General features: G+C 41.4%; 1 protein-coding gene across 3 annotated transcripts in view; it reads left to right on the plus strand.

Moving 5' to 3' along the window:
- The window catches only part of MPPED2 (metallophosphoesterase domain containing 2), a 175,374-nt gene extending 160,615 nt beyond the window's left edge, over window positions 1–14,759 (plus strand). For 2 of the 3 annotated variants that reach the window (XM_045893983.3, XM_045893984.3), the window contains exons 5-7: window positions 4,125–4,240; window positions 7,586–7,699; window positions 10,309–14,759. In XM_045893983.3, the coding sequence (XP_045749939.1) occupies window positions 4,125–4,240; window positions 7,586–7,699; window positions 10,309–10,427 (349 nt within the window). In that variant the 3' untranslated portion in view covers window positions 10,428–14,759. Of the gene's footprint in view, window positions 1–4,124; window positions 4,241–7,585; window positions 8,238–10,308 lie in introns of all 3 variants that reach the window. The other variant, XR_008507472.2, reaches the window with a different exon arrangement.
- The last annotated feature ends 12,330 nt before the right edge of the window (window positions 14,760–27,089 follow it).

Genomic DNA, 27,089 nt, shown 5'->3' on the forward strand with positions numbered 1-27,089 from the left:
TCTAGAAGGTTTTAGTTCAGCCTTGTGCAAGGGAGAAACAGAGGCATTGGAGCCAGCAGATCCGTGTTGGAATCCGGGCTCCACTACTTAGCCAATCCTGGGAATATTGACAAGTTACTGGAGATCACTGATCTTCCGCCTTTTTATCTAAAAATAGAGCTGGTAGTACTCAAGGATTGTTAATAATAATTCAAGGATTGTTATGAGTAATTAAGTTTAATAGTCTATGTAAAACCTCTGTGTAAAGCATATCAGGGCCTTGATAAATGTTCCTTTTCTTATAATTTAAATTCTATCTCAGTCTCATACACATACATACAGGTTTGAGTCAAAAATGAAAGCCAGATATTTTTAAAGTTTACCCTTAACTTGGAAACTTCTGGATTTTGTCACAAGCTTAACATTAACCAAATGAAATTTGGGGTCTCCAAAGACAATGAGCTTGTCTTGTTCTTGCAAAGCACTTATAAAACTGAGCACTTCCTGGGGTACTAGGGCTGTGGGCTTCCCGAGAAGACCCTGTGAGAGAAAATTAGAAAGACTGAAAATTGAAGTCTTGTTCCTTTGACTTTGGAATCCCCTGGGATGACCTGGGGGTCCAGAGGCTGACTGCCCACAGACAGACTCTAGCAGCGAAATCAGAGTACCAACTACTCATTGTACCAACTACTTGGGTGTACTTGGGACTCTTTCAAGCCTTCTTTATTTGCCATTTAGACAGAAACCATAGGCCCAGAAGCTTGTTTTCGAAATCTAGGAAAACAGATGTTTTTGCTTATTTTTCTCTCTCTCATGCCAAAATGCTCACTGAGTTTTCACTGGGTTTTGAACTTGCATTTTTTTTTTCTTTTTACTTTTAAGACAGATCGTGGAAAGGGGTCACGGTAAAATGAACGGGAAGGATGGGCATCCCAAACTGGGAAAGGTCTCTTTCAGACTCTAATGAAAATGTTTAAGAACCTGAAGATAGGAAGTCCTAGAAGATAAACGCAAGCAAGATGGACTAATTGAGCGCTGAAAGGGCCCAGCTGGCATTACCCCCAGGCCTGTGATGTCTGTGCCTCCCTGGCAGCCCAGGATAAGAAAGCAAGCACTGCCTTTTCCTCCGAGGAAACCCAGAGCACAGCGTCTAGCTGAGCAAGGCAGTGTGGCTGCCAAGATCTGTGCTGATTGATTGCACGTGTGCTTCGTGAGACCGGGCGCCACTTACAGCTCCTGGAGGGTAGAGCCAGCCGGCTCAGACCTGTTAGGGACTGTATTAGTGTCCTGTTCGTTGCTGTAACAAATCACCCCAAGTTTAGTGAACCTATTTATGGTCTTCCAATTGGCTGGTCAGAAGCCTGACATGGGTTTCACTAGGCTAAACTCTGGATGTCAGCGGGGCTCTGTTTGTTTGTTTGTTTGTTTTCCCTGGGGGCTCTGTGGGAGAATTCCTTTTCTTTCCTTAACTTTTCCAGCTTCTGGAGGCTGCCCACGTCCCTTGGCTTCTGTTCCTCCTCCTCCACATGCAAAGCCCAGCAACAGCAGGTTGAGTCCTTCTTACGTTACATCACTCCATTCTCCTCTTCTGCCTCCCTCCTCAGCCTTGGGTGGCCCATGTGATTACCCCCTTGATAATCCAGGATAATCTCCCCCATTTTAAGGTCAGCATGATGAGCTCCCAAACTCCATCATCAGCATCCTTAATTCCTTTTGCCGGGTAGGGTAATATATTCACAGGTTCCAGGGATCAGGACATGGACATCTTTGGGGTGGGAGTGGGTGCAGACATTGTTGCCTACCGTAAGTACAGAGGTCATTTTTAAGCTAAATACAACAGTTTTATGTATTAGGACTCTTTATCACTTGTGGAAACAGAACCTAACTCAAGTTAATACAAAGAAAAATATTTTATTAGCTTATACACTTGGAAGGAAATGTGTGATTGGCTTTAGGCACAGCTGGATCCATATGTCCAACAAGATCATCTGGGTACACTTGTTTCTTTGCTTGGTTTTTTTCTTTTTTTCTTTTTTTTTTTTTGTAATGGTTTCACCCTCAAGCACAGGCTGTCAGCATGGTGGCTGAGACCAAAGCTCCCAGGCAATTCCAAGCCCACACAAGGATCCCAGGACCCCAGAGAGGAACCCATGGGCTCTTTTTCAGTAGCACCAGCAAAAGCCTGAGGATGACTCCCAGCTTGGTCATATGTACATCCCTAGACCAGTCTCTGTTCAGAGAGATCCTAGAGCAGCGATGAGTCAGCCTTAGCACAGCACATGTACTGAGAGGGGGAGGGAGAGGTTCTCCAAAGAAATTCAGATGCCATTACCAAAAGAAGGGTGAAAGAGCTGGGCAGGCAGAAACCATGGGTGTCCACTCCACCATCTCATTGCTGGATTTCAGAACCATGCACCTGATCCCAGTTCAGAGCTCATTTGGCTTCAAGCAACAAGACACTCAAACTTAAAATAGAGTACGAGCTCACCCAGAGCAGGTAGGAAGTTAATTCAAGTACTATGTAAGAAGAGGAGTTGTGTGATGGCTAAGAGTATGGGTTTTGGAATCAGATTGTTGGGGTTCATATCCAGTTTGTTGGTTGTGTTTACTTGAACTCTCTGTGCCTCGGTTTCCTCATCTGTAAAATGGAGTTAATACTAGTAGCTACCTCATGAGCTCGTTGTGAAATTTAAATGTGTTAATACAAATAAAGTGTTTAGAATAGTTCCTTGACATGGAGTAAGCCCTCAACAATTAATAGCTTTGAAGTTATTATTGGTATTATAAGTAAGCCCATGAGGATGGCTTAGGAACTTGGACAATAATTCTAGGAACCAGGTCAGATACTTTCTTGGTTTCACTTTTTTAGCTGGGGCCACACAGTCTGTTATCTCTGGAACTTTCTTTCAAGCGCCTCAGTGGGAACTGAGGTTCTCATTTGTGAGATGGATTTTCACATGGTTTTCAGTTGGCCTCCTTTCACCCTGTCCTTACCTATACATACCCCCCACCATTCTGAGTTCTGAGTCTTGAGAGGGTCTGATAGTCTGGCCCGTGACTGGCTTTAAATAAGAGTGACCTCATTTGGTTAGCTGTGATTGACCAGGTTGCCTTGGACACAGGGTCACCTCTCAGTAGGCATGGAAAGTTCAGCTTAGCCAGAAAATTGACCAGCTTGTCTTTTGCATGTATGCACTAGCAAATTGGAGTTTTCCTACAGAAGGGGAAAGAGTCGTTTTCAGAAAATAAAGGTTATAGCTAGATGTTCGGGAGTAGGACAGCACTGGGAACTGCTTTGCTCTGATGTGATTTAGCCAGTAGTATTTGTAGAGAAAAATTGGTTATTCTCATGTTATTATAAATGGTAGACGCATGTTCAGCTCCAATTAGAGGTGCTCACAGGATGGACCAAAACCCCATTCACTTCTGCATGAAGCAGTCAGTCTCAGAAACTCATTCGTGAAGCAGAAGTTTCCAAGAGGGTAGACTGCTTACCTTCCCTGCCAGGAGAGCAGATTCCAGAATGACCCCCCAAATTTTCCTTTTAATGACAGGAGGAAAAGCCCACATTTGCTCTTTGTTCCCTGTCCCCCCTCTCACCTGTCAGAGCCCCTATATTTTTTCAGCGTTCCCAGTCCAGGCTGTTCAGAACATCTCCCTGTACAGGGGTTCACGCTGTGCCTTCAGAGCACTTGCCTTTTCGCCAGGGAGGCTAGTAAGAATCCTTCTGGGGAAGCAGTGTCACAGTGATGGGGAGGAAGGAGTACTGATGGAATTTCTGATCTCTCGGATACTGCAGGAAGGGTGGAAATGCTTTGGATTGGGACTAGACATCTTAGGAAGCATGGAGATTTAGGGGAGAAGACAAAGTATTGTTAAAATTTTGATAGAGGTCTGCTGGGAAAGTCTCCACTGTAAAGACTCTTGTGCCCCTTTCTGGTTGAACAATTCGCCGGCTCCACACTTGCTTTCAAATGCCCTGGTTTTGAAGCAGTCAACAAAAAAGCATCCTGCTGCCAGGGCCAACCATCAAAAAGAGAAAAGAGAGCAATGCAAACCGTGCAGGGAATGTGCGAGAGAGAAATATTGTAGAGCGGAAACGCGGCTCTGCTGGCCTGATACCGTGTGCGTTATCTCCCCCAAAGGACCCCGTGGTTTAATGGATGGGGCTTTAACCTGCCCAGAGGTCAGTCTCTGCTGGACAAGTGGAACCTCATCCCTGAGGGCATTGACATACTCATGACCCACGGACCTCCTCTAGGTAAGTGAAGCAAAGGTTGTCCTTTTGTCATAAGAGATGCCTTTTTTCATAATAATAAAACATAACAAATGCTTCAGGGATATAATCGTTTTCCTTCAAAAAATAAAAAGTGAACACAAAAAGAAAAGTCAATGTCTTTAAAAGAAACCAGTATGATAATTAAACTCAGCAGTTCTGCTGGGCTTACAGGTGTTCTTGAAATTAAATTTTTTTATTTAGTTGAGTCAGGGAAAATCAAATGAGTATGGAGTACCACAGTCTTTTGAGCTTGATCATTTATTTTAAGAACTATACTCACTTAGGAGTGAGGGAGGTGGAGTGGGGAATGGAAGGAAGACATAGACATAGACCTCCCAACCAGTGGGCTTGCAAAGGAATGAAATGATGGAAACTTTTGTTTAAAGTAGCTCATTTGGGGTGTTTGGGTGGCACAGTTGGTTAAGCATTTGGCTCTCGGTTTCGGCTCGGGTAGTGGGATTGAGCCCCCCCATTGGGCTCCGTGCTCAGCACGGAGTCTGCTTGAGATTCTCTCTCCCTCTCCCTCTGTCCCCCTTCTCTTTCTCTCTCTCTCCTCCCCCCAAAGATAAGGTAAAGTAGCTCATTTTCCTTTTCCATAAAGATTTCCTAGGAAATCTTTAAAAGTTTAACACTTGAGCTGATTATAGGAGCAAAGAATCCTTTTTTTTTTTTTTTTAAAGCTAAGGTGTTAAGTAAGGATTTATGTTGAAAGTTACTTAAAGATACTCATCCTACAGAATCTTTGAACCTACACCCAGTTTAGATCACCCACCAGTGTACTTCAAAGCCATCTTTAGTTATGCAGATTATGGTCCAGAAGATGATTCTTTGACTTATATAATTATCTTTTAATTATTCAAGAACTTGTTATCTCTTTGGCTTAGCCACGGAACATTTTTCAAATGCTCCTATCACCTTGATCCCCATCTGTCTGGTATCTATTACGCCAGGACCCTTCCTGTCCAACAAAGGTGTCCTCAGGACATTCAGATACTTCACTTTCAGTAGGAGAGTTTTCTTTTTCTTCGATTGTGATAAAAAACACAACATGAAATCTGCGCTCCTACTAAATGTCCAAATGTACAGTACTAGCAAAGTTTGGTTTAGAAAAAGGAAGAAAACACTTAATACAAAATAAATTATTCTCACAATTTTCCCCGTGGTTTGGGGTTGTTGTCCATATCACTTCCCTCCTCTGTCAACCTGAAAAATAAAAAAATCTAACACATGTCCCCTACTGTGAATTTAATCCTTGTAAATATTGTTTCCTCCAACCCACTTAGGACTGCTTTCTTTCCTTTACCAAGGCGGTCATCTGCGTTTCACATAGAAACAGCCGAAGGGAGGACCAAGGCATGAGTTATGGTGGTACATTTTAACGATAGGGAGAAGCAAGAGAAGAGGAGCCAACTTTGTTGCAGATAGGGAAATTGTCCAGATTTGCACAAGATCTAGCAATTCCTGACTTTTTCAATACTTCGGAATCACCATCCGCATGCTTTTTTCCCTATTCTATCCTGTCCCATCCCATGTTTTAAAAGATTATACTTACCAACAACATGTATCATCCGTAATTAATTAATTTCCCTATTTTGCAGTTATTAGAGACTAACTCCTGAATTGCTAGCTAAATATTCTGATCAGCGTGAGTTGCCCAGCGAGACCTACAGAGAGAGCATCCCAGCCAACTTGATCCTTGGCCTGAGCAGCCTCCTGGGTACAGACATGATTCCCCTTAGGCTGTTTATTGTAAATAAGACTTGGATATTCTCAGCACAGAAACATCTGCATGACTCAAGTGTTATTTGGAACACAACTTTGAACAGAACAATTGATTCACAGTTTCATCAAGCCACTAATTTTGGTACAGAAGCCAGTGACAGTAGTAATAAGTCTGAATTCTAGCCTCCGAAGAATTCAGACATCCCAGGAACTTTCCATAGGGAGGCTACCGTCCCTCTCTTTGTAGCAAACATGCAGTAATCCAGAGAGTGGCTGTGCATACAGCAAAGTGAGTTCTTCATCAAGGAGTTCCAAAATAAAAGGTCAGGCACGGTGAAGTTGAACCTTAATCAGTGCATTATCGGGGTTCTTGTGAAAATGCTGGATTGGGGTGTGGGATGGAGATTGGCCTTGAATTCTGTCCTGCTGAGAAGGAAAGCCATCTCTCTATAAGACTTTACTATTATGGTAGAAGCAGGATGCCTTCTCAGGTTGATCGTATATGAGTAAGATATTTTCCCCCTTTGAGAAGAACACATTCATGAGGGAATATGCCAATCACTGTGGATTAAGGATTTTTTCCTTTAATTAACAGTTTTGAAATCCCTGGTTGAATTTTTATAGGGCCCCCCTTTTTCATCTGATGTTCTTTCCGGCCACTCCCCCTCCCACACCCCAGGTAACATATTTTTACAGAGATGCTCTATTTTCGTTTCTACAGTTTTGCCAAAGTGGAATAAGCTTGTCTGTCGATTTCTGCCCGATCATTTCTAAATAGTAGAAATCGCCTAACGGAGCTGTGGTATGGATTCCCACTGATGGCGATTTAGCTGTTAGTCCCACATGCCTTCTTTACACCCATCCTGCTGAGGCATATGGGTTCCATTTCTGACGATAATCATTCAGATACCTGACTTGTGCTATAATTGATGTCAGTCTTTATGGATTTTCTGCATTAAGCATAGAAGTAAGTGGCTTTTACTTTAAAGGTAGTCAATTAGCCCCAGCTTACGGGATGCCACCACGAGGTCACGTTGTTGCCTATTGCTAGAGATGAGACTGCAGGAGGAGCTTGACAATTCCAAGCTTTGGTCAGCAGGAACCACCAAAGGTTAAGAGTTGATGTACCTAAGGAGAGCCAGGTATCTGGTGGCCAGTTTACGGACAGCCTCTCCTAGCCTGTCTTCTCTGAGCCATCTTAGAAGTAAACTGCTATAAGAAAGATATAATAAAAAAGGAGAAAGTAACTGAATATTCAAAGAAAGAGATATTGCGGGACTGCCGGGAATAAATGTCATTAGGCCCATGAAGATTTGAAACCGGGGCTGCATAAATCAAATCCCTTACAGGAAAAAAAAAAAATGTTAATTAACAGGAAGGAAAAAAAAAATGGAAACCAAAAAAAAAAAAAATTTTTTTTCAAGAACCTAAAGAAGACAAAGTGACAAGTGAAAAGTTACTTAAAAGCCATTGTGAGCTTTAATGGAGAGGCTAGGATTACAGATAATGTAATAAACCTTCTGTGAGTTATGGCTTCCTGAAAGTCTAAATGAAACCTTACCTGAAGAAGGAAAATTAAGAGTATTGATTGCATTTTGCCCGTAGGCTTTCGAGACTGGGTTCCAAAGGAGCTTCAAAGAGTGGGCTGCGTGGAGCTTTTAAACACGGTCCAGAGGCGAGTTCGGCCCAAACTCCATGTATTTGGTGGAATCCATGAAGGTAAGACCGGATGAAAGGAGTTCACCAGATATGTCATTAGCCATGATCTCATTCCAGAATGGGGACCTTGGCTACCCTGGGAATGACTGGAGCAACTTTTACCAGTGGTAGAACCCTTATATAAGATGAAGGATTAGGAGAAACACCTGCCTGAAAAGCTGATACAGATTTTATACGGAGCTGCTCTCTTTTAAGCAGAGTGGAGAGAAAGAACCAGGTCTGGTTCACCTTCCAGAAAACCCAGCACTCCTCCAGGCAACTTCTGGAATCTCAGGGCTCTGACGAGGAACGTTTGCTAACCACCACTGTAGAGGAGCCCTGAGGTCAAAAAGGACAATTTTTTTTTCTTTAAGATAGTTAGAAGAAATGGCCTAGATGTTAGACTAAATAACTTCCGTGACCTCTTTCTACCTGTAAATACTGTTTCATATGGAACACATATGAAGACCAAGGAAGACAAGGCATTCTCTGAAGCAAATAACTTGGGACACGCAGTGAAAGTTACAGAACAGAAGTGGCAGGAACTGCACATTTGCAGGTAGTTGTTTCCTTACTAACCTCAGAAAACCATTTCAGACTTCTCAGAAATCATCGGCGTTCTTAGGTCAGGCTGAGGCTAAACAGAATGATTAAATCTCGCCTTAATGGGAACTGGTCCAGTTGCCTCTAGTTCTGCCTTTCATGCTAAGCTGGAGTCGAGTTCACAAAACTGAAAGCCTCCCAGAAACTTTACGGTTCTAGGTTTTGTCTTTCCTTCCTTTTTTAAGCTAGGGTTTTTAGACAGCTACAAAGCTGTCTTTCAACAGGTCTTCGCTTTTCTGGCCCTGCTGGTCTCTCCCAGTTCTGAGGGTTTGTGTGCCGGGGGTGCCTTTACATAGGCAGCTGCCGTATTTTCTCCAGCTTCTGCTTTCAGCTTGTCCTCTGGAGTCATTTAGGAATCTGCAGGCGAGTTGTTTAGGCCTATGTGTCTGATGAAGCAAAAAAATGAAGTGTGCTTTTCAAAACCCACAAATCTATTGGCTTCCGGGTTAGGCATGGAATTAAAAGCATATGCATTGAAAATCATCCTACTAATGCCTAAGAAAATTCATCGTGCTCCAAGTGCAGGCGCCAGCCAAGCACATGGAATGCAGGGGTGCAGCTTCCCAAGAGTGGGCATCATCCTACCCTGACTTTGAGCTGTAGTCCCAGAAAAGGGGGCATTTCTCTAAGGCATGATCCAGGATTGGCGCGGGGGTGGGGGATGGGAGCTCATGTCTAACTGGCATTTCTGGGGACAGTTATCAGGCTTGAATTCCTGCAGCATGCCTATGAGTTTGTATTTCATCCGTGTTTTTTGGTTTTTGGTTTTTTTAAATCATTAATTAGCTTTAAACTAGCCAGACAATTGGGGAATTCCACTGATGTCCCAAAATAATAAACTTGCTTAAAAGGCAGGAGATCATATTCAAATAAACTTGTCTCACTTTTATTCACTTAAGACAGCTGAAGAGGGCAGAGAGAGGGCAAATACCAACCTCTTGATGGAGAGAGATAACAAGACTTTATGACCCCAGAACTAAACAGTGCACATTTTAAATGCCTCTTTTCTTTTCTTAAGAGATTTTTCCATTGGCCCTCATTAAGCTCTCCACAGGCTTACTTGGACAAATTTTAGCAAATGGAAAGAGGGAAAAAAACCTCAGTTATTTCTGGAAGTCCTGGTAATTTAATTTTTCACGTGCATATTTTTCTATTCCATAAGAGCCTGAGACCAACACAGAATTACAAACTTCAATGCAGAGACTCTAAGGTAGATATAAGGTATCCAGGGAAATGTGCAAACTTGCAAACATGTTAAAAATTTCAACAAATTAAAAATTATAAAAGGGACATACATACGAAAGACCCAGAAAAACTTCCTTAGCTTCCTTCCAATAGGTCACAAGAGATTTATATACTGCCATGTGGGAAGTGTTTTTGCTCGATCCTGTGGCGGGGTCTCTGCAAATCACTTGGATATTTGATTACTTGACTTATTTGAATGAAAGAGAACTCAGCACCAAAGCCACACAATTAGAGGGAGATAAGATCACATATTGTTAACTTTCATTGAGGCAGTTTAGAGATTATCTCATAGATAAGGAACCTGAGCATCCGCCCCTCCTGAATCCCAGTGCAGTGCTCTTTCCCTCCTCACCTGTCCCAAAGCCCATCTGGGGTTTGGATGTGGGTACCCTGAGGAGTCTCTTACGTTACTCTTTCTGTTCCTAGAACTCAGTAATTAATGCAGGGCTTTGAAATGAAAATCATATTTTAAAAAGAGGGAAAAAATGTTTTTTCTTTATTCTCACTAGTAAAGAAATCACAGTCTTTCCCTGACAAAGCTAATGCTTAAATAAGGAAAAAATGAATCACTTTTCTTTGAAGTAGAGGATTCTCCCTTTAAAGAAAACAGAATGTAATTGGAAGGCAGCTTCTGAAAGCTGTTATCATCTGGGGAGGCTTCATTGAATCTTATCTCACTGCCCACTGGCAAAGATTTTTTTGGTTTTCCTTGCCTGACAGCTCAGCACTGAGTCACTGTCATTTGTATATATTGCAGTAAGCATGACACTCTGTCTCCACAGGTTACGGCATTATGACCGACGGTTATACAACGTACATCAATGCCTCAACGTGTACAGTCAGCTTTCAGCCGACCAACCCTCCAATTATATTTGACCTTCCAAACCCACAGGGTTCCTGAAGCTCTAAAAGTCCAATTGGAATGTGAGGGAAGGTCTATAAACTGCCATTTTTCTAATTACAAACTTACATTCTCTTACTTGTTTATTTCCAAATCCTGTGAGTTCTTTTTGTAAATTACTGGAACACAAATGTCGCTAGAGGTTGTGCTTCTTCTTTATTATTATTTTTTTTAATGGGGCGTCCATTCGGAATGAAAGGAGCATTGTGAATTTGTAAAATGACTTCCGTTTTCTCAAAGGCCACGCCATTGTAAATTGTTAGTATTCGCCAAAGGACAGCCAAGCTTTCTTTTTAAAAGGTGATGAAAGTCTTATTTTAATATGCTTTAAGCTGGAAGAAAAAGGAAAAAAAAAAAGAGAGAGAAACAGGTAGGTAGTGTTTTAAAAACCACCCAGATTTGCACAACTGTTTAAGAGTATTGTTTGAAGTATTTTATTTTTTGATGTTTTGTTGTTGTTGTTGTTGTTTTCTTGGTAACCCTTCTTTTTTGCAGACTTGGCCTGGATTTATAGCAATCTTTTCAGCAAAAGTAGGCGTGGAAAAGACTTCTCTTCACACTCTCACTATAAAGAAAGCTGCGTCCAGGGAAGAAAATGGCCCTCGTTCAAAGGATGGCTTAGCTAGTGAGATCCATATTGTGGTTATACAAGGTCTCATTGTTTGTTTCTTTTAAATTATTTTAGCTTTAAAAATATGGAAATGGAATCTGTCAAGAGCAGGTATTTCATGCAGTTAAAAGAACAGTTGAGCGCACAGACTCCTTTTCAGTATGGGTTTATATATATATAAATATTTTTTGTGTATTATGGCTAAGTTAGGAGTTTAATATTGCCAAGGACAACTGCGAAGGAATGCTTTATAGCAGGGCATCAGAAGTCCGAAGGGGCTGACACATTTTCTCAGAACTCAAGGTCTCAAAGAGCTTGAGTTAAGTCTAGGTACAATTACAGGCATGTACAGACTTAAGTGGATGCAATGGAAGGTAACTAAAATGAGGCTTAGTCGTCCTTTATATTTAAATACCCTGAATTGTCTTCTTACTTCCTCTCCCTCCCCCCATTTTGCACTGTGTGTCGATGCAATCTTCGCTAGCACAAAATATTGTCGCTAATAGTCATTTCTGTTTTCCCATTGTAAATGCTGTTGAGCTTTATTCTATTTTATGTTATCTTGTTAATGAAATTTAGGAAAGCAGTTGTTTCTTTTAAATTTATTGTGATATTCTATATCTAGCGGCCTTTATATGCAAATAAAATTGCAAGATTTTTAAATCTGTCCTGTTTGGAGGGTTGGCTGGTAGGATGGTGGTTTTAGTCCTGGGGAAGGAGGGGGTTTATTCATATGCAACATTAGTACTGCCTTCCAGAAGAATTAGAATAAGTGATTTTTTTTCCTGATTTTCAATAAATTTTTATTACCCATCATTCACAGGCTGGCAGGTAGATCGATAAGGCACTCAGTCTACTCTTTCCTTACATCACACTGTCATCTATCTTGCCGTGGGTTTCAGAGGGTGAATATTTCGTCTTGGCCATTGTAATTTCTATAGGAAGGGTCACCGTGCAGTGGAGGCTGCAGATGCTATCGTGGCTGTGTGCTTGGTGGTGAGAGGGTGAACCAGTGGGTAAGAGAGTAACCACTACTCAGTGTCATTTGTCCCCAGGAGCGGTCACTGTCACCCCCTTGCTGTTCTTTCTTTATGTCCATCACTAAAATGTTATGGCAGCCAGCACTCAACAGGCGGCGGTGCGGTGTGGTAAACTAAGTAATGTCTTTTTTATATTCTCTGGAACAGCCATTGAAGAAAAACAGCATGATCTTGAAACTGCAGTGTAGCCCAAAAGTCTACATTCCAGTGCCCCTTGGGTTGTATTCTGGCAGATTTTCCTTTCCTCCTTCTCTTGTGGACTCTTGGTGTAACCGATGAAAAGAATTCTTGATTTCAGTACCCACTGGGTAGAGAGAATGTTTTAGGCCAGAAGTCCAGCTCAGACTCACGTGTAACCATCTTAGTTGTTAATATTGATTAAGCGTCTTGGCTGCCACCCAGAGTGTGTGGTGGACACTTTGGTCTGAGCTCTCCTAACAGATGCTTGAGCTTCCCAAGCAGAGGTGGCCCATGACCATAGTAGCCATGATGGGCCAAAAGAGGTACTGTGGGAAGTTAACAACCCTCCTCTGATCTGCCACATCAATAGAAGAAGGTGTTGACTTCAGGGCTCTTCCTAGGGAGCTGGAGTGAGAGGTGACTGAATGGAAATTTCATCTGGAGCTAAGCTCAGACTTCTGGAAAAGCAGGCTTTCCAGAGACAGGTGGACGATCACGATGACAAGTGTGCATGTACAGCTCTTGACAGCACGTCTGGACCCAAACTAATTAAGCTAAGCACTTACTGAAATTGCTTTCCATTGTGAGGGGGCAGGAAGCAACCCAGCCTGCTAAATCTACAGGGTAGACTGGCTCATGGTCCAGGTTCACCATTCCATATGTATGAATAGCCTCCAGGAGGGCCAGGGTGACTGTCCAAAGGCCTGAAGCTTTCTCCACTGGGCCTTCTAACAAAGGAACATTTGAAATAGCTCTTACAAATTGGCACTTTCTGTCCTTTCATCACCAGGCACTCTGCTGAGCAGGTCTCATATTTTGTTTCTAACCCTCACAAAACCCTGGGAGAGGTCACAGAAGCCCCACTTTATAGATAGGAAACCAAGCCTCCAAAAGTTAAATAAATTTCCCTAGGAAAATGGAAGGTTCAAAACCAGGTCTGTCTGAATTCATAGCCCTGCCCTTTTTATCACCTGGCCTCTGGACCAGAAAAGTTGATGCCGTTCAAGAGCTGATAAAAAAACTGATAGGGGTCTGGGGGCATGTCTTACCCCTTATGTGGGAGCTGTTGGAGCATCCTTCGGATGGGACCGCTTCCTCTCTGCTTGAGACACAGCGCACCGTAGTGGGTCTGAGCACAGAGCCTGGGGCCAGTGTGCCTGCCCAAGTCCAAGCTCCTCCTCGGACTGGCTCAGATGCCTTCGGCTGGGTACTTCCCATCACCGTAAAAGGGGGTTGATGATGATGAAGTGGCCGTGAGTTGTGCTGTGGAGATCACTGCCTGGCATCCAGTTTGTTAAATAGGGTCCCCATGCTGCCTTGAAATTCTCCAGGCAGGACCTGTCTGTTGCCTCCTCACCCTCAAGAGCACCAGTGGCATTATTTCTGAGAAAGTGTATTGGTTTGCATTCCTTGGAAACTATAATGAACCTCTTTCATAAGAATATGAAGGACCCCAAGGGCATTTGTGAGAGGCAGCTAAGGGGGGCTGACTTTTCAGGGTGGGCATCATATTTTGCAAATCCCTTCTAATCTCAGGAGAGGAAGGGGTCTGTACTCTTTAGAGTTGCTTTAAATGGCACCCGTGGATCTCAGCATCTCTCTCTCCTTGGAGTCTTTACATTCCATGTCACCCTCTCCTTCAAGCTCAATTAGTGAATTTTTTCTCTACATTTTCTCCCAATCCCCTTTTGTCTTATAAAGATGAGGGGGTGTTGCTGAAACCCCCTTAAGAGGCAGGTCACTGTTCTTCTGACAGGTGGCCAGCGTTAAGCCTGCCTTCATCTCTGTCACTTAAGTAAATAAATACTGTGACCCAGGGCTTAAGTAGGGAGAAACAGAAGCTGGGAGGATTTGGGATTTGTCAATTGCAGATAAAATACTTGCTGTGCCCAGAATAATGTCCCCTCCCCCAGCCCTCCCCCAGCAAGGCTATGCTGCTCCATCAGGACCGAACATCCATCTTTTATTTTGGTTTCTCAGTATCTTTTCATGCCCTGTTCCCACTTCCCTAAAAGTTTTCATTACTTTTCATTTAATTATGAAACCGAAGTGAATTCAAGTCTACTTCAATTTTTTGAGAAATTGGCTATAAGCTGAGGGGCATTTGGAAACACTGCTGGGTTTGGAGCAGGAGACGTTTGGATGTGGGGAGGGTTCCAGCACCGGACATTCTTAATAGGTGCTTTTATAGAAGGTTCCAGGCCCCCTTCTGGATGTCAGCTTCTAAATGCAAAATGTTTTTTCTCCTACTTTGTGATGAAGTAGGAAGATCGCTGCCTGTGTGTCCACTCTCTGACAAGGTTCTTCCAGAAGTTTAGAGCTACTTTCCCTTCCTTTTCAAGATGTCATCTCTACTTTTCTGCTCCTATCTTGCCTTTCCATGGAAGAGAAAACCACACTGATTCCAAAGGCTCTCAGAAAAGCCTCCCTCTTCCCTGGTGCCCCTGCAACTCAAGAGAAGTTCAGAGACGGTCAGCGGCACCACCATGGTCACACAGCAGATCAAAAGAGATAGCCCCACATTGGCATTTGAGTTCTTAATTTTGAGCATGAACTGCTTTTCCAGTTTGACATTCAGGAATAACCAAAGAGGGAGAGATCAGTTTGGCCAGACAGAATGTGATTTTATAGCAGAAAACAACCTCTGCCTATCTGTAGTTTATTACTATTAAACCTGATTATTTGAAAGAAACCTTAGCATCTGACCTCCAAGTGTTCCCATGAGGATTCACTTTCTTTCCTCTCAACCAGTCCACCTATAACAACTCTGATGGGCACCCGTTTCCTCCTCCCACAACAGAGATGTTGCTCTTTGTCACGTGTTTTGACCTACATGTGTCTGTCCAGTCTGGAAGACATTGGGTGTCAGGAAGAGCCCCTGACTTTGAAATCAGATGGGCTTGCTTTCAAATCCCAGCAATGCCATTTACCATCTGGGTAGCCTTGGACGTGCTACTTTACTTCTCTGAGACTCAGATTCCACACCTGCATAATGGGGGTAATTCCTACCTCCCAATGGATTTATCAGAGTTGATATGCTAATATCACTAGGGTCCTAGGCCCAGAGATCTATCATTATACATGGAAGATTTTATTATGCTGTCCATCACAATTTCTTAAAGCAAAAGAAAGAGGGGTGGGGGGGTGCAAAAGGAACTATTTAGCTTATTTTTCCAGGTTATTCAGAGCCCTTCACAAGAGAAAGTGAATTCCTTGAACTGGACTAAATCAAGGTAGTGGAGCTACAAACCCACGCCATCCATAAACTGAACTCTTTAAATTCCTCTCTCTCTCTCTCTCTCTCTTTAAACTATAAGACAAAACATTTGTGGTACTTTCTTCTCAACTGCTCCTATATCCTTCCTGAATTAGGGGTGTCTCACAAGACAAAAATCTTGAGGTAAAAGGCCTTTCATATCTGAGAGCATCTATATCTGGGTAATGGTGAGAGAGAGAAATGCATTTCCATTAAGAAGCATGGCCACAGTGGTACTAAAAGCACCGATAGACTAAACACGGAGAGGCAGAGCCTGCACCCATCAATCAGCGTTGATTTTTATGAAGCCACGGTTACCATGAGGTGCATCCGAGTGCTCTCCGAGCCCGCTTACCAAGGGAAGGGGCCTGTAATTTCATAGCCCATTTCTGCCCTGACCTTAGTGGATGACCTTGAGAATAGGTCGAAATTTTCAGTAGAAGCTTCTGAAACGGCAAATGACTTGGAACCCAAATGCTGCAGGCTTGGGCTCACCAACATGCTCTTGCACACATTGGCTATAGTGCTCTGGTACCAACTACTGAATCCTTCAAAGGGACTCCTATTTCCTGGAAGCCTTCCCTGAATCCCCCTGCTCATACCCAGAACACCTCCTTTTGGTACTGCCGTGTCCCCCACGAGCACTGCCCCCTGCTCCGTGTTGTGATTGTGGCGGGTCTGCCAGTGAGCTCCCTGAGGTCAGCGACCAGGTCTCTTCTTCTGCATGCCCAAAGAAATGCTGTCTTAACGAATTAATCCGTGTTGGGCAGACAATAGCCAGGTATGTGAGAAAGAGAGGAGAAGTTAATGACAGATGAAATCTGCAGACATTTCCTGCGCACTGCAGGCACGGTGCGGTACCAGCAAGCTTCATTTGCAAGACTCAGTTCTCGTCACGAAAGGTCCTTATAACTTGGTGAGGAAAGCAAGATATTGACACACAAAGGTAAATAGCAGTAAGATTCAAATGATAGTCCAAAAGAGCAGTAAAAGAAAGGATCTGTGCTAGGTTTGCCCACTTATGTGAGTGGCCATCGTTATAGGGAAGTGCAGGCTGGGGATTTAAGTCTCAGACAAGCATGGCAGCTAACCTAGCAAGGGGAGTCTGAGTGATAATGATAATGTCAATCCCATGCAGCTTCATTCCTGGAGGAGAAAAACCGGTCTGGCCAGTGGTAATTCCAAGTGTGTCACGTAGCTGGTTTGTTTTCTTAATTTACTCTATGAAATGGTTTTCTCTAATGGCATGCCATTGACAAAATGCACCATAATGTCTCCATCCATCACCTCCAAATGCTTTTGCATGCATCAGTTGTTGACTTGTTTTCTCCCGTTCAGCACATAAATGAGAGGAATGATTTATCCAAGGCCACCAGTTACTCTTATGTGGAATCTGAAATAGCTCTCTGGAGAAATACTGCCCTGAGCACATGTTTCTTTATGCTGTTTTCCACTTGTATTGGAGGGTGACTTTGGCCTGGGCTGCACTGATATCCTTCTGACCAGGGTTTCCTGGGGAGCTGGTCCAGGTGTCCACTGTGGTCTGTGACTCTTTGGATATAAGAGCTTGGGTTCCTGTGGGTGTGATCGCTAGGGTTGCATTATGGGCTATGGAAGCCAGAAGCTTTGTCCTTCGAAGCTGTGTGTGGACAGTGATTCCCCCATGAGCTCTCTTGAACTCACACTCACCAGGAAGAGAAAAGGTATTACATGCCTGAGTGCAGTTCCCTTCCTGCTTTCAGTTTGTCCCACTTCCTTGAACTCCCCATGCCGGAGACATCTGGCCACTACCCCCTCGGTTTTGCATAGATTGATAGATCAGAAATGCAAGATAAATAGGAACATCAAGATAATTCTTAACTGCTGAAGGTTCCTTGAGAGAGTGCAGAGTGTAGCATTCTCCTAAGTAAGATCTGGTACTGACTCAAACACCTGAAGGGGCCACTCCACGAAGTTTTTGTCTCATTAGATGATGGCGATAATGTAGATAAACAGTTTGAAGCATCAGATAATACAGAGATCCTGAAATGTTAAACACAGTCCTCCTATCTGTAGCATTAATAAATGGTGGTGAGATTTGAAATACCATGCTTATCTTCTTAATTCTTAACTCAAAAAGTTGAAAAATACAGCTTGGAAGGTTTCACCTGAGAAAGTTATAGAAATAAGAAAAATAATACTTATCACAGCTTTGTTTCCACATTAAAGTATCTCCTGTGAGTGTGTGTGTGTGTCTACTTCAAAGATACTATGTTCAGTGTATAACAAATTAACCCTTTTCCTTGACTGGCTTATTTCAATGGAATTCAAATAAGATGTCCAGAAGGATAAGAACTTCCTTATGTTGTTTTCTAAAGGATTAAATAAACAAAATAAAAAATCTAGAGCTACTCATAAGACCACTAGTTGCAGTGGCAGCAGTATGTTGGTTTCACATGTTACGAATGGAATCTACAGGTTCTGGAAAGATTCAGGAACTATGATAGATAGGCATTTTATTCCTCCTGCAGTTGCATTTATTAGATCATCTTCCCAAGGAAGGGTGAGGTCTATGGGTACAGCATCCAGGAATTGCTATGAAATTATTTCAGTGTAGAGATTGTATGGAGAAACTTGCTCAATAAAACAGTGAAGTGGGGGTTGGGGGAATAGGAGGAGGAAGGAGAGAAAGCAAGAGGTTTAGATCTAAACACAAATGAACCTTTTGATTTCCCAGGCTGAGGTGTGAATTGTGTATGTCTTTTGATCACTTTCTTTCTCTAAACTATGAATTGATATATTTATCTTCTCTGATGTTAGGACTCCCTTGAACAAAGAAGGCAAGTGAGTTGCCTGGTTGTTTTATTAATATGAGGTCTGCTGGCTTTTGTAGGGGCCCAGGAAATCTGGATCCTTCATCACAGTCTATATGTGATGGGTTTTTCCGACACAACACAACGGCACATGGGAAACTATTTTGTGAGGATGTTACTCTTACAGAAGACTTTTCCCAAGAAATAAAAGAGGTATCTCTGGTGAAGTGACAGTATGTAGGCTATTCCAGCGATACTTGTGGATTCAGCAGTATCCCATTTATTGATATGAATATTTATATCCATGACAGTAATGCTGTGATTGTTGGTATATTTGCTATGAGGAGCTTGGCTGGGATGCTGAGGACATCACCTAGTGTTTTTAAAGCTCAGTATTCTCGAAGCTATTTAAAGAACCCCATCATCACCACCACTTTGGACCTGTGTTAAAAGTAATTCAGTGGAGGCAATCTCTTTTCATTACCACAACCCCCCCCCCCCCGCAAATAATTACTGCTGACCTAGAGGCATTCTGGACGGAGATGTATGTTGGTCATTTTTCTTCTTTTATGTGGTTCCCTCTCATCTGAAAGTTTTGTAAAATGGTCATTGTCATTCTCCAGTTGAATCTGTGTACAGTTGTTTTAGTTTGTTACAAAATGTTTCTACTGCTCACCTGAAGTCAAAGAGATTCTGTTTTAGACCTCATTCCTAGAATGAGGTTTGGAAGTGGGGTGGCACACCCAGTCAATAACTTTTCACGTGTTTTTAGTGGCCAGTAACATGTACCCCAGGGATATTAGATTGAGGTCAGGGAAGTCAATCTGTACTTCTACATCCATGCACCCAGTAACTAATATTTATCATGTGGCCACTCTGCATCAGGCACTCTGTTTAGCATAAGATTTAGTCCAGAGTTGGGCCAAAGAGAGGCTCCAGCCAAACCCTTAATCACCTGATCTGACCTGAATCAGAGCAAATGAACCTGTTTCTTTCAGGCGACCTGTGTGAAAATCAGTGGTGCTACTCCATTTTCTCCACCTGCTGTCTTGTAACTCACAGTCTCAGTCGCCTCTAGGAATTTTTGCAGACCACGGCTTATATTTTATAATTTTTATTTTTTGGCCATGATGTGTGTAAACAGGAAAATGTATCAGTAAATCCATTTAAGAAAGTTTGAGGACAAATATGTTTTATTGGAAAAAGAAATGAACACAAAGTAATTGGCCTTTGTACCATGTAGTTAGGAGAGCATGTCTATAAGCCAGAGAGGTCTGGCTAATGTTAAATCTCAGAAATTAAAGTTTGGGGCCTTTTAAATTTTCAGTTTTTGGATGATATGTCTTAAAACAGGCAAATGAATGCACTCTCTATTCTTCAAGGATTTAGAACTTCTCTGGCTAATATTAACATTGATATAAGCAAAGTCATGTTGAAAGGGACACCCAAATAATGAAGAATGGACTATCTCTCCCATGGGCTAGGACCCTGACTACTTTAAAGCTTTGAGGCAGTTCCTGAATTTTCCTACTGTTTCAGGGTGCCTCCTTTTTATTCCAAGTAAGTCAGTCAAAAACGTTCTCTCCACAAATATGTTTCTCTAATTACAATGAAAGAATTAACTACAAACTCAAGACTTTAAGTATTTCGTCAGTACAGTGCTGAGTTTCAAGACTCTATTTGTGAGGCAGAGATAGATTCATTTTTTTCAGAAATTTTCTGTCTGTCTTTTCTTAAAGCAGTATCTTAAAGGTTAGAGATTATGGCCATAATTTGATATCCACAATTTATAATTTTTAGCTGGTAGCTCAACCATTTTTTTTTTTTTTGAGACTCTACTGAGGTCTTCATTGCAAATGAACCCTCTCTAATCTTCACCCATTGTCCATTTACACATGAGTAAATATGTTAAACTGTCCGTAAAATGATAAAATAATTCTAAAGATAAATGCAAAATGACTTTTACAAAGACACGAAACAGTACATTACATTCTACTCTGAGTCATGTCTGCCAGCATTCCAGAGGCCAAAGATTGGATAAAACACCAATTTAAAGGATGGGGGGAAATGATTCCATAGTGAAGAATTCCAGTTCCTTGGGTTGGGAGTCTAATTCTGGAGGAAAGGTGAAACATACAATTTTTTCTTACCTTTGTAATTCGGCAATTCTTAAGCTAATAAATTAGAGTAAGTGGTTAGTTCAAGACAGAAAATTGGATACAGCATGAAAATTAACAACAGCATTAATGAGAAAATGGCTTATAAGTCCTATGCTTGAATGTAGTATGCAGAGTGATTAGGTCTTCATAAAGTTGTTTATTCTAAAAAAAAAAAAGTATTTGATCTCTTTTTAATGTTTCCAGATCTTGCCAAGGTCAAAGAAGACAGTCTTTGCTTTGTCACATTATGTTCTGGTGTAAGGGTGGATAGTTTAATGAAATTGTTATAGAAGAGCCGGCAGCTAGTGTGTATCAGACGTGTGTGTGTGTCACTGGGAGAGCATCTTTCACAAACAATTAGCTCTTTATAAGACATATGATAGTCCTCACATTTATCACATGTGTCCCATGCCTCCTGAATAAAAACACCATTTGCAACCAACCAAAATTAATCTGGGCCCAACTGAAGAGAAGGAAGTCAACCCCTTAGTTCTTTGTGGGAAGTTAACTCTTTCAAGTCTGATACATACCATCTTAGGCTTTTTAGTTGGTAGACCTTTACCCATATGTACTTCCAAAGAGCTATTGCTGATATTTAAAAAGTTTAATATGTCTCTCTTGTCCAAGTGATATTTGATTCCCAGGAACCAAAATTCACTCCAGTTCACTTTGAAAAAAGCAGGGGCATGGGTAGCTGCAGTTTAAAGGGTACAGACATAATAAATAGAAGAAATAAGCAAGCCTAGGGAGGGAACAAGCCAAGAATCTCCAGGCACCTCAGTAGTAGTTGTTCATGGATTCTTTTTCTGATGCTTAGTAAAAAAATAGTATCTGATCAGCTTCTTCCTAGTCATTGAGTTGCTTCCCTAGGTCATGTGCATACCCCTGATCTAATCAGCAGTAGCCAGGGTTATGTAAGACTTAAAGCTACCCCTTTGGCAAATGAGTGGAATAGATTGAGTTTAGGTCAGAGCAGCGTGTTAATGGGGACAAGTATTCATTATTCTTATCCAAAGCCCCACACGATTTCAGCCCTAGCACCTTAAAGTAACTCATTGGTGTGACCACGGAGATTGGTTCAAAGACTGTAAGCGAATTGAGGCAAATCTTATCTCTGCTACTAAAGGAGAAAAAAGCTACAATAATTTATAACCCTTGATGTGCTGATAGGAAACATAGTACCATGTTTACATATAAGGATAATGACTTATTGAGAAATCCCCAGCCCAGTTTTCCTTGTTGCCTACAAATTGGAGAAATGGATTGGTCAAACTCAAGGAATGAATTGTACAAGCTAAGCTATGAAGCATCTCTAGCAAGATGTTTGGCCCTGCCCACAATAAAGACTCCTAACAGATGGATTTTTAGTTACATGGTTAAGCTAAGTCACAAGGCATATGGTTGAAAAGATGAGTCTGAGATGATAATGGTGGTGAATAGCTCACACTTTTAGTATCATATTTGGAACATGGGATTTGGGGTCAGACAGATTTGGTTCAAGATAGGATTCCATCACTCACTAGCTGAGAGGTTTTGATCAAATTTCTTAATCTCTTTGAGCCTCAGTTCCCTCATCATTAAAATGAGAGTGATGGGGCACCTGGGTGGCCCAGTTGGTAAACCATCTGACTCTTAATCTCAGCTCAGGTCTTGGTCTCAGGGTTGTGAGTTTGGGCCCTGTGTTGGGCTCCACGCTGGGCGTGGAGCCTACTTAAAAAAATAAATAAATAAAAATAGGATAAAATGAAAGGGATAACAGTACTGATCTCATAAGATTATTGAGAGAAGTCAGTGAGAAAACAGACGCAAAGAGCTTAGCATGGTGCCTGGCACATATGTGCTACCATTATCAAATCATTTATTAGACTTTTTATATATTCCAATGGTTGATTTATGACTTATCTCCCTTGTACTTTTCTACACTCTTTAAATTCACTTTGCATGTGCATGTGTAACTATTTTAAATTTTTAAAAAAGCAAATGAAAAAGAACATTCAACTAGTGATTGAGATGGAGATCATTGTACTCTGGGCACTGAAATTGAAATGTTAAAGAAAGAATGGAAGCTGATCAGATGTAGGAAGCTGTGACTCTGAGTTTGCAAGTAAACTGAGATTTCCTTCAATAAATTTGGTTTCCTTCTCTGTCTCCTTGTTTTGTCAAGCTCAAATAAGGAATTAGAGGGCACACATTCAAGACTAGCTCTGCAAAGCAAACCACCAGCCTCTTGCAAGACTTAAATTTATAGCACCCATAAAATGTATAGTTATGTACAAGCATAAGGAATAAGCAGTCTAGAGGATAAAAAATTTAATAAGTGCAGATACTTACAAGCAGCTGCTAAAGGCTGGAATGGGAGTATTCCCAGCAGTGGACATGTGCTGCCATCGAATGCTTACGTCAGTTCAGGTGGGGCATTCAGAAGGCTTCTAAGGGGTCAAGTTGCTCAAGGTATTTTGCAAGGTTATATTGTCTGTGAATGAATGATCTTGCTCAGGGGAGTCAAGAGGACAGAGTACTCTCTTAGTCCCCAAGGAGTCTTATCTGCTGTGACTAGCAAAAACCCCCAGTAGGAAGATGGGTCAGAGATCTGAAATCTAAGCCTTGCTGGAATGCGTTGATCCTTAGAAGTAAGCGTCTCAGTATGATAAATACGAACTCCTCAAGCCCGTTAGGGAATGGAAATTTAAGAACCAGTTAGGTCAAAGATCAGGAAATTTATGACAATTATCTGCGGTTACAGTGTAGAGTGTTTGAGGATGGTTTAAGCCAAAGAGTCCAGTGCCTGTAAATCTTGAGAGTGATATTAATACCTCTGTGAGCATGTGTGTACAACGTTTCTGAAAAGATTAATTGCAAAGGCCAGTTCCCAGGAAAGACAAGCAGGTAATTGGCATTTAATTAATGAGAATAAGTTATATTAAAGACTTAGAATCCTTGATTATTTATCTTCCTGTAGCCAGTGTGACAATCTACTCTTAGATTATTAACTCAGCACTGTTTTTCAAGAGGCCAAACTAAACCTTCTGTTCAGACTGTATAAATAAGAATATGTTTGCATCTCAACCATGGGAACAAAATAACTTGGGAAATCACAGAGGGTTTTTTCTTTAAACATAAATGATTTCTTTTGAAATTCTTTTGAAATTAAGTCCAGCAGAGGATTCAAGGTATATCCTCAGGCGTATTCCATACCTCCTGAATCCAGAAGAGTTGACATGAACTATTGTGTAGTAGAAAGGTTGCAAGCTTGAGGGTCAGTCTGATCTGGGGTTAAGTCCTGGCTCTGCCTCATATTAACCACATAGCCTTGGGTATGTTATTAAAATTCTCTGAGGCTCAGTTCTCTTATCTTCAGAAATGGTAAAATAATACCCACCTGAAATGCATTGTTTTAAAAATTAAAATACAGTAAATTTCCATGGTCCACTCTGTCACATAGACAGTGCTCAATAAAAGATTTTTCTCTTTACTTTCTCCTCCTTTCAGAGCACAAGATGACAGCAGTTAGAAAATTATTCCACAACAAAGTTGGAGAACTGATTCTCTTTGAATTTAACAATTGCTATAATGATACATTAATCATGAAAATGTGATTTTGGTGAAGGGATAGATATATACTTCAATGGAATAGAATAGAAAGTTCAAAATAGAACATACAGTATGACCAATTTTTTCTTAATGTGCAAAGGCAATTCAATGCAGACATAGTCCTTTCAAAAAATAGCATTAGAACAATTAGACTTGCAAAATAAAGGAATGTGATAATACAAAAATAAACCTAGACCTAAACCTCATACCTTATACAGAAATTAACTCAAAATGAATCATTGATCTAATTGTAAAGCCCAAATCTATGAAACTTTCAGAAGAAAACATAGGAGAAAACATTCATAACCTGGAATTAGGCAGAGTTCTTAGATATGACCCCAAAAGCACAATCTATAAAAGAAAAGAAAAAGGTAAGTTGTACTTTATTAAAATCAAAAACTTTTGCTCTATCAAAGACACTATTTAGAAAATGAAAAGACAAGTTACAGGTTGGGAGAAAACATGTGCAAATCACATTATGTCTTGTAAGCTAGAATATATTTTTTTAAAAGTCTTAAAATTGGGTGTTATATACAAACAATGAGTCATGGAACACTACATCAAAAACTAATGATGTAATGTATGATGACTAACATAACATAATAAAATAAAAAGAAAAAAAGTCTAAAATTCAATCACATTAAAAATGGTAAAAGACTTAAATAGACACTCTACCAAAGAGGAGATAATGGATGGCATATAAGCACAAGAAAAGATGTTCAACATCACTAGCCATTAGGGAAAGAGATACCACTACTTGCAAATTAAAACCACCATGTGTTACCACTGCATGCCTATTAAACGGCAAAGGAAGGAAGGAGGAGGGAGACAAGGAAGGGGAAAAAAAAATCTGACAATTCCAGGTGTTGATGAGAATATAGAAAACTAGAAATTCTCATGCATTAAGGCTAGGAATGCAAAATGGTAGACCTGGAAAATGATTTGTTGTTTCTTATGAAACTAAATATACATTGATCATATGGTCCAGCAATCCCACTCCTGGGTATTTACCCTAGAGCTCTGATAACTTAGGTTTACACATTAACCTGTACACAGATGTTTATACCATCTCTTTTCATAATCACCAGAAACTGGAAACAACTCAAATGTCCTTTGGTGGGTGAATGCTTAGACAAACTGTGGTACATCCATACAGTGGAATACTACTTGGCAATGAAAAAGAACAAACCGTTACTATCCACAACAACATGAATGAATCTCGACATTATGCTGACTAAAAGAAGACAGTTTGAAACTGTTATATTCTGTATGATTCCATTTATTTGATATTTTCAAAAAGACAAAACTATAGTGATCAATGGGTGCCAGGGGTTAGGGTGAGGTTAATATGTGACTTCACTTGAGCAGTGTAGGAAGTTTGGGGGTGAGAGGAGATGATGGAACCATTTTGTACCCTGACTGTGATGGTGGTGGTTGTTACACAAATCTATACGTGTCTTAAAACTCAAACACATTGCACTACCCCCCAAAAAAGTGAAATTGGCTATAAAATTTTTGAATAGAATAAAAAGAAGGAAGATGATTCCAGCAAGAAGTCATTTTGACTTATGATAAGTAAGACCTAACACCCTAGAATTCTGGGACTCTTTCTGTAAGTATAATTTATTTATTTATTGGACAAATGTTTATTGAGTACTTCCTACATGTCCACAGTATTTGAGGTGCAGGGATGAAGTACTAAACATAACAAAAATGAGTGGGAGCATGAATGACCATAAATATTAACTATATAGTACGTCAGATACTATGGTGAAGGAAGTACGAAATTGGGGAAGGTAGTGTTGCCATTTTACGTAGGGTGGTTGTGGAGAAAAATTGAACCATAGACACAAAGGAAGAGAAAGAGCAAGTTATGCAGATATTTTGAGATGAATGTTACAGGCAAAAGAGGCAATCTTAGGTGGAACTCCTCCAATACAGTATACAAGACTGGCCAGAATAGAACCACTCTAGTTGAAACCAAGTGGGAAATCCCTAGAGAATCCTTTGCAGAGCTCTGGGGTTTGGATGAAGAATACAACGTGAAAAGCACTAAGCCAACATATCCTTGTACAGAGCTTATCTGGTTTCAAGCCAAGAAAAAATCTCTTTTAGGTAAGAATCTCTTTCCCAAGGCCAGATGAAACACTTGTCTGAAAATCCCACCAGTTGGAGGCATGCTTTAGGCCTAGGTGATAAAGCCTAGGCTACCTAAAGCCCACAGAGACTATGTCCAGGGTGAGGTGAGGGCAGAAATCAGCTTGTCCAATAGAAGGACACGGAGAGGAGGAGACTGGCCACTGGTTATCTTCCAGTGATGCTATGGGTGCCCAGCAGGTGTGGTGGAGAAGCAAGACTCTAACCCAAATGATGCATAAATTCATTTGGGACAGAGGTACAACTGTGAACGGGAGGTGATCCCCAGACTGGCTGCAAACTGAAGGTTCCCAAACTCAAGGCATGGATGTTCAGAGAAGTGGTGGCTGGGAAAAACCCTGGGATTGACAAGAGGCCAGCAGGAAGGACAGAGGGCTGACTAGAGACAAGTCAATAAAATACTGGGGCACTCGTAGAATGCAAGATATTGAATAATGTGACTGGAAAGAAGCTAGTGGACACATGGAAGCCTATTTGACCTGAGCCCTGAGCACCGCTGGAAATACCCCCAGATACTGCTTCTTCCCTCCGCCAGGCTCCATGGCTGCTCCTCGAGTTTGTCCTGAAGATGGACAAAGCTTCAGTGAAGAGCATGGAAACTCTATCAGTTTGTCCATTACTGTCCCACTGTCTTCCTGAGCTGCGGCTCAGGAAAATCCAAAGGAACCCGTCCCCTTTAAGAACCAATGGCTTGCAGGGCCTGGCTTCCTGCCAGTATGGAAAAGTAGAACGGTAGACATTTAAAGCCCTGTTTGAAAACTGTCATTTTTCCTACAGCGTCAGATGGGGTGATTAATCAAGAAGCAATTCCAGAGAGAAGCCATCTTCTTTACCTACTTAAATCTCCCAGGTTAAGTTGTATTTTAAGCCCTGGCTT

Source organism: Mirounga angustirostris, unplaced genomic scaffold, assembly GCF_029215605.1.
Source record: "Mirounga angustirostris isolate CCGP_5_RB_7025 unplaced genomic scaffold, mMirAng1.0.hap1 SCAF_13, whole genome shotgun sequence".
Lineage (NCBI taxonomy): Eukaryota > Metazoa > Chordata > Mammalia > Carnivora > Phocidae > Mirounga > Mirounga angustirostris.